General features: G+C 32.3%; 1 protein-coding gene across 1 annotated transcript in view; it reads left to right on the top strand.

Annotated features, from left to right (window-relative positions):
• Positions 1-4,755, top strand: part of LOC127715554 (arginine--tRNA ligase, cytoplasmic-like) — a 186,362-nt gene extending 181,607 nt beyond the window's left edge. The window contains exon 15 of the mRNA XM_052221643.1: positions 4,529-4,755. Coding sequence (XP_052077603.1) covers positions 4,529-4,638 — 110 coding nt within the window. The 3' untranslated portion in view covers positions 4,639-4,755. The remainder of the gene's footprint in view (positions 1-4,528) is intronic.
• Positions 4,756-13,652: the final 8,897 nt, after the last annotated feature.

Below are 13,652 nucleotides of genomic sequence, written 5' to 3'. Positions count from 1 at the left end.
GGTTCTTTGATATGCCAAATCTAACCGTGTATTTAGGTTTTTAATTTTGGGTCCCGTTTTTTAAATTGGTCTACATTAAGGTCCAAAGGGTCCAAAATTAAACTTAGTTTGATTTTAACGAAAATTGAATTCTTGGGGTTCTTTGATATGCTGAATCTAAACATGTGTTTAGATTTTTGATTATGGGCCCAGTTTTCAAGTTGGTCCAAGTTGGGGTCCAAAATAAAACTTTGTTTGATTTCAACAAAAATTGAATATATGGGGTTCTTTGATATGCTGAATCTAAACATGTATTTAGATTTTAGATTTTTGGCCCAGTTTTCAAGTTGGTCCAAACTGGGGTCCAAAATTAAACTTTGTTTGATTTCAACAAAAATTGAATATATGGGGTTCTTTGATATGCTGAATCTTACCATGTATTTAGATTTTTTATTTGTGGGCCCGCTATCAAATTGGTTCATATTGAGGTCAAAAGGGTCCAAAATTAAACTTTGTTTGATTTCATCAAAAATTTAATTATTGGGGTTCTTTGATATGCCAAATCTAACTGTGTATTTAGATTTTTAATTTTGGGTCCCATTTTTTAAATTGGTCTACATTAAGGTCCAAAGGTTCCAAAATTAAACTTAGTTTGATTTTAACAAAAATTGAATTTTTGGGGTTCTTTGATATGCTGAATCTAAACATGTGTTTAGATTTTTGATTATGGGCCCAGTTTTCAAGTTGGTCCAAGTTGGGGTCCAAAATTAAACTTTGTTTGATTTTAACAAAAATTGAATATATGGGGTTCTTTGATATGCTGAATCTAAACATGTATTTAGATTTTAGATTTTTGGCCCAGTTTTCAAGTTGGTCCAAATTGGGGTCCAAAATTTAACTTTGTTTGATTTCATCAAAAATTGAATTATTGGGGTTCTTTGATATGCCAAATCTAACCGTGTATTTAGGTTTTTAATTTTGGGTCCCGTTTTTTAAATTGGTCTACATTAAGGTCCAAAGGGTCCAAAATTAAACTTAGTTTGATTTTAACGAAAATTGAATTCTTGTGGTTCTTTGATATGCTGAATCTAAACATGTGTTTATATTTTTGATTATGGGCCCAGTTTTCAAGTTGGTCCAAGTTGGGGTCCAAAATAAAACTTTGTTTGATTTCAACAAAAATTGAATATATGGGGTTCTTTGATATGCTGAATCTAAACATGTATTTAGATTTTAGATTTTTGGCCCAGTTTTCAAGTTGGTCCAAACTGGGGTCCAAAATTAAACTTTGTTTGATTTCAACAAAAATTGAATATATGGGGTTCTTTGATATGCTGAATCTTACCATGTATTTAGATTTTTTATTTGTGGGCCCGCTATCAAATTGGTTCATATTGAGGTCAAAAGGGTCCAAAATTAAACTTTGTTTGATTTCATCAAAAATTTAATTATTGGGGTTCTTTGATATGCCAAATCTAACTGTGTATTTAGATTTTTAATTTTGGGTCCCGTTTTTTAAATTGGTCTACATTAAGGTCCAAAGGGTCCAAAATTAAACTTAGTTTGATTTTAACAAAAATTGAATTTTTGGGGTTCTTTGATATGCTGAATCTAAACATGTGTTTAGATTTTTGATTATGGGCCCAGTTTTCAAGTTGGTCCAAGTTGGGGTCCAAAATTAAACTTTGTTTGATTTTAACAAAAATTGAATATATGGGGTTCTTTGATATGCTGAATCTAAACATGTATTTAGATTTTAGATTTTTGGCCCAGTTTTCAAGTTGGTCCAAATTGGGGTCCAAAATTTAACTTTGTTTGATTTCAACAAAAATTGAATATATGGGGTTCTTTGATATGCTGAATCTTACCATGTATTTAGATTTTTTATTTGTGGGCCCGCTATCAAATTGGTTCATATTGAGGTCAAAAGGGTCCAAAATTAAACTTTGTTTGATTTCATCAAAAATTGAATTATTTGGGTTCTTTGATATGCCAAATCTAACCGTGTTTTTAGATTTTTAATTTTGGGTCCTGTTTTTTAAATTGGTCTACATTAAGGTCCAAAGGGTCCAAAATTAAACTTAGTTTGATTTTAACAAAAATTGAATTCTTGGGGTACTTTGATATGCTGAATCTAAACATGTGTTTCGATTTTTGATTATGGGCCCAGTTTTCAAGTTTGTCCAAGTTGGGGTCCAAAATTAAACTTTGTTTGATTTCAACAAAAATTGAATATATGGGGTTCTTTGATATGCTGAATCTAACCATGTATTTTGATTTTGGACATTGGACCATAATAGGTAAATTAAAAAAATTGAAGTTCTTAGACCACATTCTTTCTGTGTCAGAAACCTATGCTGTGTCAAATATTTAATCACAATCCAAATTCAGAGCTGTATCAAGCTTGAATGTTGTGTCCATACTTGCCCCAACTGTTCAGGGTTCGACCTCTGCGGTCGTATCAAGCTGCGCCCAGCGAAGCATTTTATTGGTTATTATCTTGAATATTATTATAGATAGAGATAAACTGTAAACAGCAATAATGTTCAGCAAAGTAAGATCTACAAATAAGTTGCCATGACCAAAATTGTCAGTCGACCCCTTTAGGAGTTATTGCCCTAAATAGTCAATTTTTAACAATTTCTTGTAAATTTTTGTAATCAAATTTAACCATACTTGGCTATAATCATTATAAGGGTATCTAGTTTAAAAAATGTGTCCGATGACCCCGCATTCCTACCATCATGGCCGACTTGGTTAAAAATAGAACATAGGGGTAAAATGCAGTTTTTGGTTTATATCTCTGAAACTAAAGCATTTAGAGCAAATCTGACAGGTGGCAAAAATGTTCATCAGATTTAGATTTATCTGCCCTGAAATTTTCAGACGAATCTGACAACCCGTTGTTGGGTTGCTGCCCCTGAGTTAGTAATTTTACAAAAAATTTTCAGTTTTTTATTATTATCTTAGATATCATTATAATATCTTATATCCAATACTATTAATTATGATTTTAACCTTATTTTACATGATTTCCAAAGCATCAGTAAATACAGGTGAGCGACACAGGCTCTTGAGAGCCTCTAGTCTAGTTTCAGGACAATAACTTGTGTGTAAGTGTATGGATCTTTATGAAATTGTACTACAAGGTTCCATATCACAAAGGGAAAGCTGGGTTTGAGTTTGGGGTCAGGAATTTGGGGCCAAAAAGGGGCCAAAAAACAAGCATTTTTACAGTTTCCAGACAATAACTTGTGTTCAAGTGTATGGATCTCTCTGAAATTGTACTGCAAAATACCATACCACAAAGGGAAGGCTGGGATTGAGTTTGGGGGTGATGAATCATAAGGGAGTTCAAAAAATTGGGGGGGGGGGGGGGGGGGGTTTTCCCTTTTTTTCCTTTTTTTTTTTTCTTTAAAATTTTCCATTTTAAGTTGGTTATTTTTTATTTATATATAAAAGCAAATAATAATGATATGTTTGATTTCATCAAAAATTGAAATATTGGGGTTCTTTGATATGCTGAATTTAACCGTGTATTTAGATTCTTAATTTTTGGTCCCGTTTTCAAATTGGTCTACATTAAGGTCCAAAGGGTCCAAAATTAAACTTAGTTTGATTTTAACAAAAATTGAATTCTTGGGGTTCTTTGATATGCTGAATCTAACCGTGTATGTATTTAGATTTTGGATATTGGACCATAATAGGTAAATCAAAAAAAATTAAGTTCTTAGACCACATTCATTCTGTGTCAGAAACCTATGCTGTGTCAAATATTTAATCACAATCCAAATTCAGAGCTGTATCAAGCTTGAATGTTGTGTCCATACTTGCCCCAACTGTTCAGGGTCGTATCAAGCTGCGCCCAGCGGAGCATTTTTTTTTATTTGGTATGCTGTTGAATTGCTGAAATGTTTGAATATTCTATGGAACATGTTTTAAAAGTACTTTGTAAGTTCATTAGATTAAAATCTGAACAGATGTTCCTCTTCTGCAAGGATATTTCAAGGTCGTACTCTGTTGAATTTAAAGTTATTTGTCTGATCAATGATAATTTTCTGATTAGTTAACCTTTAAAGGTACAGATGTACTGTAGAATTGTTAAAGGCTGTAATATGACAGTTCATCAAATTACTGCTTTGATTTTGCTGAAAAAAGGACATGTCTCTGTGTCATTAACTGTTTTATTATAGTCTTTATTTTTGACATGGTATGGGCTAATTGCATCAGAGAATGTATTTATTGAAAATGAAAAAAAGTTTGATTAATGTTTTTCTATGTTTTGACATTTACTGATTCAATTTATTGTAATTTAAAATAAAAAGGATATGTAGGGTATAAGGATTAGATTGATTGATTGTTAGTCTCTTAATGTCCAGTGGCAAATATTTCATGCATGTTCGGGACGGGTAAGGTTAAGACAGCAACCTAACAACACGAAAAATATCAACTGGGAATACTTATTAATCATAATCTCTTGTTTTATTAATATCACATTTATAGTTTTAAACGTCACATTTGTGTTACCAGATTTTGTTTTCTATTCCAGGTAAAATACTGAAGGTAAACATGAACCGTCTGCTGTTGTGTGAAGCTACTGCTAACATTATTGCTACAGGTTTCCACTTACTTGGGATCGAACCTCTGGAAAGGATGTAACCAAGTGTATAAAACATTTTTCAACAATGGAGAATTTTCAGCTTGATAAATTATTAAAATTTACTTATTAAAATGTGCAATTGGGCATGACATATCAGTAAATTGTATTTACATTTGCTTTAAACTTTCTCTCATTTTAATTTGAACATGTTGGCATTACGTTTATGGCCTTGATTAAGATGTCAGTAATTCTTCAGAACAGATATTTATTTGAATTCCTGCTTCGTTCTATCCAATGAAATCTATAAAACTGCTTAGCTATACTCACATTAAACACAAAAAGACAAACGAGTTAAAAAATGTTCTTTGGCCCATCCAACTTACACTTTCAACTTGCTTTGAATTTTCAGTCCTTGACTCCTGGTCACTAAGTAAGCTTAAATTACTGTCAATGTCCTTTAACCTTGTTTTTTAAATCTTTTGTACAGTTATAACCAAACTTCTAAGTTTTATATGTACCTAAATCATCTTGGTATCCGATATATGTTCCCAATATAAAAATAAGGAGATGTGGTATGATTGCCAATGAGACAACTCTTCAACTAAGTTCAAATGAAGTAGATTTTAGCAATAAAAGGCAACCATACAGCCTTCAACAATGAGAAAACCCATACCGTATAGTCGTCTTTAAAAGGCCCTGACATGTAAAATAGGAAACATTTCAATTGAGAAAACTAACGGCCTAATTTATGACAAAACAATTTATGAAAAACAAATATGACAGACATTAACCAACAACAACCACTGAACTACAGGCTCCAGACTTGTGACAATGTGGCAGGGTTAAACATGTTTATGAGTGCCCAACCCCCAACCTCTAACCTGGGACAGTGGTGTAACAGTACAACATAAGAACAAACGATAAAGATCAGTTGAAAAAGGCTTAACTCATCAGATTGATACAAAGCTGAAAAACATTTAACAAAAACACAGACTGGACGTGGCAGGGTTTATCCATCCCTCATCCCAAGTCAAGGTCCTAATTGTATAAAACAGTCTACCTAGGAATTTTATATTTTCTGTTTTTGGCATTTTGTGCATTGGTCTGAGGTTTGTATAATTTTATCTTGAAAAGTCAATCTCATTTTGTTGCAATTTTTAATTATTTTCACATTCCTGCAGAAAGTTTAGGTGGGACTTTCTAGATCTACATATTCAGTATGAAAAGAATCATTTAGGATACTCTTAGAAAAGAGAGACTAACGATACCAATTTAAGGTGGATCATCGGTATATATTTCCTCAGATAAAATTTTCTTATACTTAGCTAAAATAAAGATTATACTATGCTATTTTCAACAATATAATAAAAAGTATGGGTCACCGTGCTATTTTTCAAGCTACAAGTCGTGCAAAATTGACCAAATTTGCATAGATTGTTCATGAAAAAACTCCTTTTTGTAAATAAAAAGAAGTCTATGTGATAAAATTTTGAAATAAAATATGAGAAGATAGGTTTTACAATATGCTTTAAGAATATAAAAAGAAAAAATGGTGTCAACGAACTTGTTTTCTTGCTACAAGTAAAAACTGAAAATTTCGCTATCATTCCAGTGTAAAAATTTTACTATAAAAGTTATCCCCCTTAAATGGCTTAATTGAAAAATTGGTTCTAAAAACGCAAATATTTGGTATTTGTTTAAACATTTTGAATAATGCAATAAATCACTTATTTTTCTTTATTCTAATAAACAGTCTTACACATAAATTGCAAATATGTCTCAAAATTTGCAGATTTAGGCAAAGAACTAGACTGATTGTGTACTGCTATTGTACAATCCTAGATGGCGGTATACCATGAATCTACCTTAAGGGACATTCAAACCCGTAAGTCAAAAATAACTGACAACACCATGGCAAAAAAAGAAAAAAGACAAACAACAGCGTACAAAACATAACACAGAAAACTAAAGACTGAGCAACACGAACCTCACCAAAAAAATAATTATAACCTATTTTTGCTAGATGCACCTCCCATAATCCACCTACTGTGAAGTCACAAATTGTATAATTTTTAAAAGAAATATTTGCCATATTTGTACATTTATACAAAGAAAGACAACTTTATTTCCTTTCAGTTAATCTGTAGTTTACTATTATTGTACACAGTTGGCTATACTACTTGCTGTTCTGAACTAAGTAGAAAGAATATATATTAGAGATTACCAGTCCCATGACTGTTATACGATTTTAGTCAGATTTTCCAAAAGACTATGATTGCATTTTTATCAATCAAAGTTGATTAGATGATTTTAACTTTTCATTTTCAGTTTTTCAGCTATTCAACCAAGTTTTGTCCACTAAATTTTATTTTATTATGTGCATCTCTTTTCCATTTGCCTCTTGCAAAGTTGACCTTAGATGATTTTAGCTATATATTCTCTTTTAGTCCCTTTAGATCCTATAGATCCTCCAGAGTTATAAATACCTAGCTTTAAGGATTTGGGTGTTCTTAATGAAAGTAAATATAAAAAAGAAGATGTGGTATGATTGCCAATGAGACAACTCTCCACAAGAGACCAAATGACACAGAAATTAACAACTATTGGTCACTGTATGGCCTTCAACAATGAGTAAAACCCATACCGCACAGTCAGCTATAAAAGGCCCCGAAATGACAATGTAAAACAATTCAAACGAGAAAACTAACGGCCTAATTTATGTACAAAAAATGAACGAAAAACAAATATGTAACACATAAACAAACGACAACCACTGAATTACAGGCTTCTGACTTGGGACAGGCACATACATACAGAATGTGGCGGGTTAAACATGTTAGCGGGATCCCAACCCTCCCGCTAACCTGGGACAGTGGTGTAACAGAACAACATAAGAACGAACTATAAAAATCAGTTGAAAGAGGCTTAACTCATCAGATGGATAAAAATACAAATACTACAATTAAAAGTGGGCGTGGCCGGGTACTTTTACATCCACACAACAAAAAGACACTAAGTACAGATCTGAGAGTACTCGCAGTTACTGACAGCTAGTTCAAAGCCACTAACAACAAATAAAAAAAATCATGCATCTAATAAGACTAAATTATCAATCCGTACACATCCAACATCCAATGGATTTAGTGTAATGCAGAAAGAAAACTTTGTATACATTAAATTTATAAAAAAAATAATTCAGTTTTTGGGGTAAAGACTGCATTCATTCAGACAAAAAAGTCTTATGTGACTGGTTTAATAGTACATGTATCAGTTTTCTAGACTTTTTCATCACTACTTTAATTTGAGATAAACAAAACATAGTGCATTGAGCAAAACATTCTGTGCATCCTATCCATGAACATTTCAAGAAATCTTTTAATGAAATATAATTATACTCAGATAGTTCAGTTGCAAACTGATGTGTATGTGTATTACTATACTTGTCAAAAAAATTACATAAATTGTGCATGGTTTGTGCATCTAGTATCTGTTCTAAACATGTCAGTGATGTCATTGTTAAAGTAATATTTAGATTACAGATATCTTCTGTTGGCAATAATTGTAATTGAACCAACTACAATTATATCTCCAATTCATAGTATAATTGACTTCCAAAGCTTTTAATACAATGCATGTAGTGTTTGATTTTTACTGCAAAATGAATGCAATCTTTAGTGCTCACAAGCACTTTGATTAGATTTACATTAATTTGTCAATCTAACATAACAAAAACAGTATAATCAGTATCATAATTTTATAAATGATGTATTACAACTAGATCAAAACCAATAAAGTTGGACTTAGTACCCCAGGGATTTCAAAATGTATTGGTATTTAGAAAGATCTTTAAGTACCTTTAATGATGATTGCTCCTCTATTTCAAAATAACAAGCTTTATACAAGACTGTTATAAATTGATAGTATATAAAGAATGGAACTTAAAGAGTAGGAAAAATTAGGTGTCCGTGCGCTTGATTTTGTGATATAATCAATTGAAAATTTGGCGGGAAATGATTCTCTCTAGTTTTTTCATACATTTAACATTGGCATCTTTTTCAAAAACTATGAAAAAATAACAAGGATTTAATAAGACTTTCAAAAATGACTTTTTAATATAAAATATATGTAATAAAATTATGGAAAGAAAAGTGGGGGTTGGCGGGCAAAATATTTATTGGCACTACATGGATAAAACTAGAGGATTCTGAATATCTGACAAAAAGTCAAAAACAAGAGTAGCGAACATCCTTAGGATAGTTTTTGTCTCGCCTTGACGGAGTCAAAAAGCAAGACATAGGTATGCTGTTTCAGGTGGCGGCATCAACAATGTATTAGTTTGTTATTAGGTCTAGTTTATGGTGAACCACTAGTGGTAGGTCAATGATATTTGGTATGCAGTTGTATTAGCATTGGCACATCTTATTACCATGGAGATTATTTGGCCCTGCCCCCTCAGTCATGGTCTATTGACTTCTAAACTTTGCTTAGTTTACACGTATTAGTTTGTGATTAGGTCAGTTTATGGGGAATCACTAGTGGTAGGTCAATGATATTTGGTATGCAGTTGTACAAGCATTGGCATATCTCATTTCCATGGAGATTATTTGGCCCTGCCCCCTCAATCATGGTCTATTGACTTTGAAACTTTTGCTTAGTTTTCATGTATTAGTTTGTGATTAGGTCAGTTTAAGGGGGACCGTTAGTGGAAGGCCAATGTTGATTGGTATGCAGTTGTATAAGCATTAGCACATCTCATTTCCATGGAGAATATTTGGCCCCACTCCCTCAGTCATGGTCTATTGATTTTGAAACTTTTGCTTAGTTTACATGTATTAGTTTGTGATTAGATCAGTTTAAGATAAACTGCTAATGTTAAGTCAATGATATTTGGTATGCAAATTTATTGGCATCTGCAAGTATGGTTTCCAAGGAGATGATATAGCCCCACCCCCTCATCATGGTTTATTGACTTTGAAACTTTTACATAGTTTACAAGTTAATGTTTGTGTTCAGGTTTGTATAAAGGGAACGACTTATGAAAAGTCAATGGTATTTGATATGCAGTTGTATTATCATTGGCACATCTCATTTCCATGGAGATTGTTTAGCCCTGTACCTTCAGTCATGGTTCATTGACTTTGAATATTTGCATAACTTACATGTAAAAGTATTGCTATTTTAATTTCAACATTTGCATTATCAAAATAACAAATAGGCGAGACATATCTCTGTGTTAACAGTTTATTTGATAAGGTAATAACTTATAATATTTTAGAATTATTTTTTTTCCAACTCCCTAAGGCAATATGAAGTCAGATGTTATTGCTTCTAATCATATATACCTCCTGATATACTTATCCTCTATGGACTACTCCTAATATTGGTTCTGAGCAATCTTGGTGTAGACTTATCTAGATCAGATGGGGATCCAGATTTTGAAAAAGGGCCCCTTCCCCTTAATTGGACTCTGGTGATAGCAGACATTCAATGTTGATTTGTTACCACTTGATCATAATCAGTAGTCTGTGTTAAGGCATTGGCCAATATATTTTAGGAATATTTACAAATTAATAGCTGATAAATCTTAAATGTTAATGCTGTATCGGGATACTGGATAATTGGTATTTGCTACTTAGATCATAAATACAAGTTTGAGATCTTTTAAAACCTAGCTTTTTGTAAGCAAAGTAAAATCAAGCATAATCTATTGAACAGGAAAGATGTAAGATGTTGACTACAGGTGCAGGATTTTCTCATGTTGAAGACCCATTGGTGGCCTTGGGCTTTTTTCTGCTCTTTGGTCGAGTTGTCTCTTTGACACATTCCCCGTTCCTTTCTGAATTTTATTTAATGAAACTTTCATTTCTATTAAACAAAAAATAAAAGCTAGTGAAAATTTACTCAAATAAAACTATCATTGTGACATCTCCTAATTTTAATGTGAAGATTATCATCATATATTTGTTTAAAGAAATAAAATGTATTGAAATTGTTCATGTAGTATTTCATAAGAAACTTTATAATGGTGAAAAATATGCTTATGTTTATACTTGCAAATGCCTCCAAAACAACCATTTACAAGTTAATTTTCATAGACAAGGTTCCAGTTTCAAGTGTTATCTATTAATCTCATGTTCTAAAAGGATAATTGATAAATATTTTTAGAAGAATCTTTATTATGAACTTCAATTCAAGAAAATATTGTTCAAATTCAGGGATCCACTGATATTGACTCACAATTAGCTAATTTTTCACTGAACAAAATGCTTACCCATCTATAGGACTGTGGTAAACGCAACTGTATGTAATAATGTTATATTAAATTTTTTGTCCACACCACACCACAATAATTAAAAAGAATGTGATTTGAAATGATAAAAAATACTCTTCCAATCTTTCCACTACTTTGATAGCACTATTTTCTTGCAACATTTTAATGATTATAATAATATACTTATTTGTATGTTTTTTATATTTTAAAACATTTTCTGACTAATTTTTGTCTCGCATGCAGTTGTATTAGCATTAGCACATCTCATTTCCATGAAGGTTATTTGGCCCGACCTCCTCAGTCATGGTCTATTGACACTTTTGCTTAGTTTACATGTTAAAGTTGGTGATTAGGTCAGTTTAAGGAGAACCACTTATGATAAGTCAATGATATTTGGTATGTAGTTGTAGAATCTCATTTCCATGGAGATTGTTTGGCCATGTACCTTCAGTCATGGTTCATTAACTTTGAATATTTTGAATAATTTTCATGTTAAAGTATTAATATTTTAATTTCAACATTTGCATTTTACTATCAAAATAACAAAAAGGTGAGACATATCTCTGTGTTAACATTTTATTAATCTAAATTCTATGCTTTTCAACTAACACGAGAGTGGGAGGTTAAGCTAACTATAAAACCCGGTTTAACCCACCATTTTTTTTTTTGGAAAATGTCTGTACCAAGTCAGGAATATGACAGTTGTTTTCCATTTATTCTGTCGGTTGATACAGTCGAGCGTTTGATTTTGTAAGGTTATATGGATTTCCCCCTTTTTTTACTCACCTGGACCCAAAGGGCCATGTGAGCTATTGCCATCACTTGGCGTCTGTCAGGACGAATGATCCGTATGTTATCTAGTTTAAAGTTAATGTTTTTTATTCCAGTCTGAAAACAAACATGGCCACCATGGCTAAGAATAAAACATAGTGGTAAAATGCAGTTTTTGTCATATCTCAATCTAAAGCAGTTCGAGCAAAACTGACAGGGTAAAAATGATCAGCAGGTCAAGATCGTTATGGATTCAACATTTTCAGACTGTGCAAATCAGACAACCCAATTTTGTGTTATTGCCCCTGAAATAATTAGTTTTGTGAAATTTCTCAGTTTTTGGTAATTATATATATTTTTTTTTGCAATGGGTGTAATGATTAGAGTGTGATCATGAGCAGTAAAATAACAACTAGTGTAACCCCTCCATGTCATTATGTCACAAGCTGGGATTATTCCCTTAGTTTCAGTTGGCGTACCTCAAGATTTTGTCTGACTAGAATATATTTTGTCAGGGTGAGATAATTGCAAGGTCCCAGAAATGTATTCTTTTGTATAGACTCTAGGCAAGGAATTGCATATTTAAAATATGTTTCTGTTTTGTTTAGTGGATCTTCGTAGGTTGCTTTATCATTGGTGTTTAATATTAACACATTTTTTTAGTCATATGTAAAAGTTAAGACTGAACAGATTTGGGGAACACAATACCACCGGGTGAACTCTTGTGCTCCCAAAAGGATCAGCATATCCTGCTCCACGAGTAGCACCTGTAAAATCGCTCATGTTAAGTACAAATTCGGTCATCCATGTTACAATCGTGGAAAAGCGGGCGTGATTGTGCTTTCGGCAATTGGAACATATCTGTGATCATCTGTGATTTTGCATCTAAGAAATAACACTAAAGGTACCAATTTCACTGCACCAGACGCATTTCGATAAGGAATAGCTCTTCAGTGGTACTCGAGACAATGATATATGAAAGTTCAATAACTAATAAAAGCATTAGAAAGATGATAAAACTAGAAAGGTAAAAAAAAAAAAAGAAGGTCCAAATGTCACGGTAAAGCCAAGGAACCAGAGCTATGATGCATGAACATATTGTAACTATCCATCTGGTGAGCTATACTGATCAACAGAATATCGTTTATCCACTTAAGCATGCTTCTTTTTAAAAAGATCACGTGAAACTAATTTGATTTATCTTGTAAATGTCACCAATAACGACATGATTTAGTGCTCACAAACATATGCTAAATGAATGATGACCTCAGTGTGAAGTCTCATCTGAGGTAGTTCAACCTGGGTTTAGTTTTGAAGCGGCTTTAATTCGTTATTTTCGCTATTGTATTTTGTGCCATCTTATTTTTCGTTATGTATATTGATGTCTCTTCAGGTATCATTCTTGTCTACCTTTTGTCAAGGAAACCACTGTTTTCATATCAACTTATTATAAAACTAAAATCGGGATGAACTACATCAGATGAGACTTATACATCTATGGGATAACATATATCACATGTACCTGTCAACGCGTATATTTGTTCCGCCTAACAGAAGTTCCCTTGGAAACTTTGTTATAAACAATGTCATAATATCTGTTCCTGTTGGAACAAATATTCTATACCATTTATTCCGTTTGGAACATTTACTGTAATATTTATTCCAGTGGAAATAATATTCCAGAATATTGTTTCCATTTGGAACTTATATTATGAAGGAACTTCTATTCCGTGACATACCGATGGCTTACGAATTTGCCATTTTTGTGATGTTTGAGTTGGAAAAGAGGCACTCAACAATCCGCTAGTTTAAACAATATTCATTCAGATATACTTTCAAATAAAAATACACATGCAAGAACACAGTGGAATAATTACAGATGTACTTGAAAGAATTTGCAATTATTGTTCCAAAATAACTTTTAAATAATATGTTACCCGAAGTAAACAAACTATTGACTTTTTCACCATAGTCGAAAGAAATTACTTTTCTATCGTTCTCGAATAACCAGTTATCCAATCACGAACTAGT

This window comes from Mytilus californianus, unplaced genomic scaffold (assembly GCF_021869535.1).
Source record: "Mytilus californianus isolate M0D057914Y unplaced genomic scaffold, xbMytCali1.0.p SCAF_9, whole genome shotgun sequence".
Lineage (NCBI taxonomy): Eukaryota > Metazoa > Mollusca > Bivalvia > Mytilida > Mytilidae > Mytilus > Mytilus californianus.
Note: the sequence above shows the minus strand (reverse complement) of the source record. Positions and strands in the feature narration are given on the sequence as shown.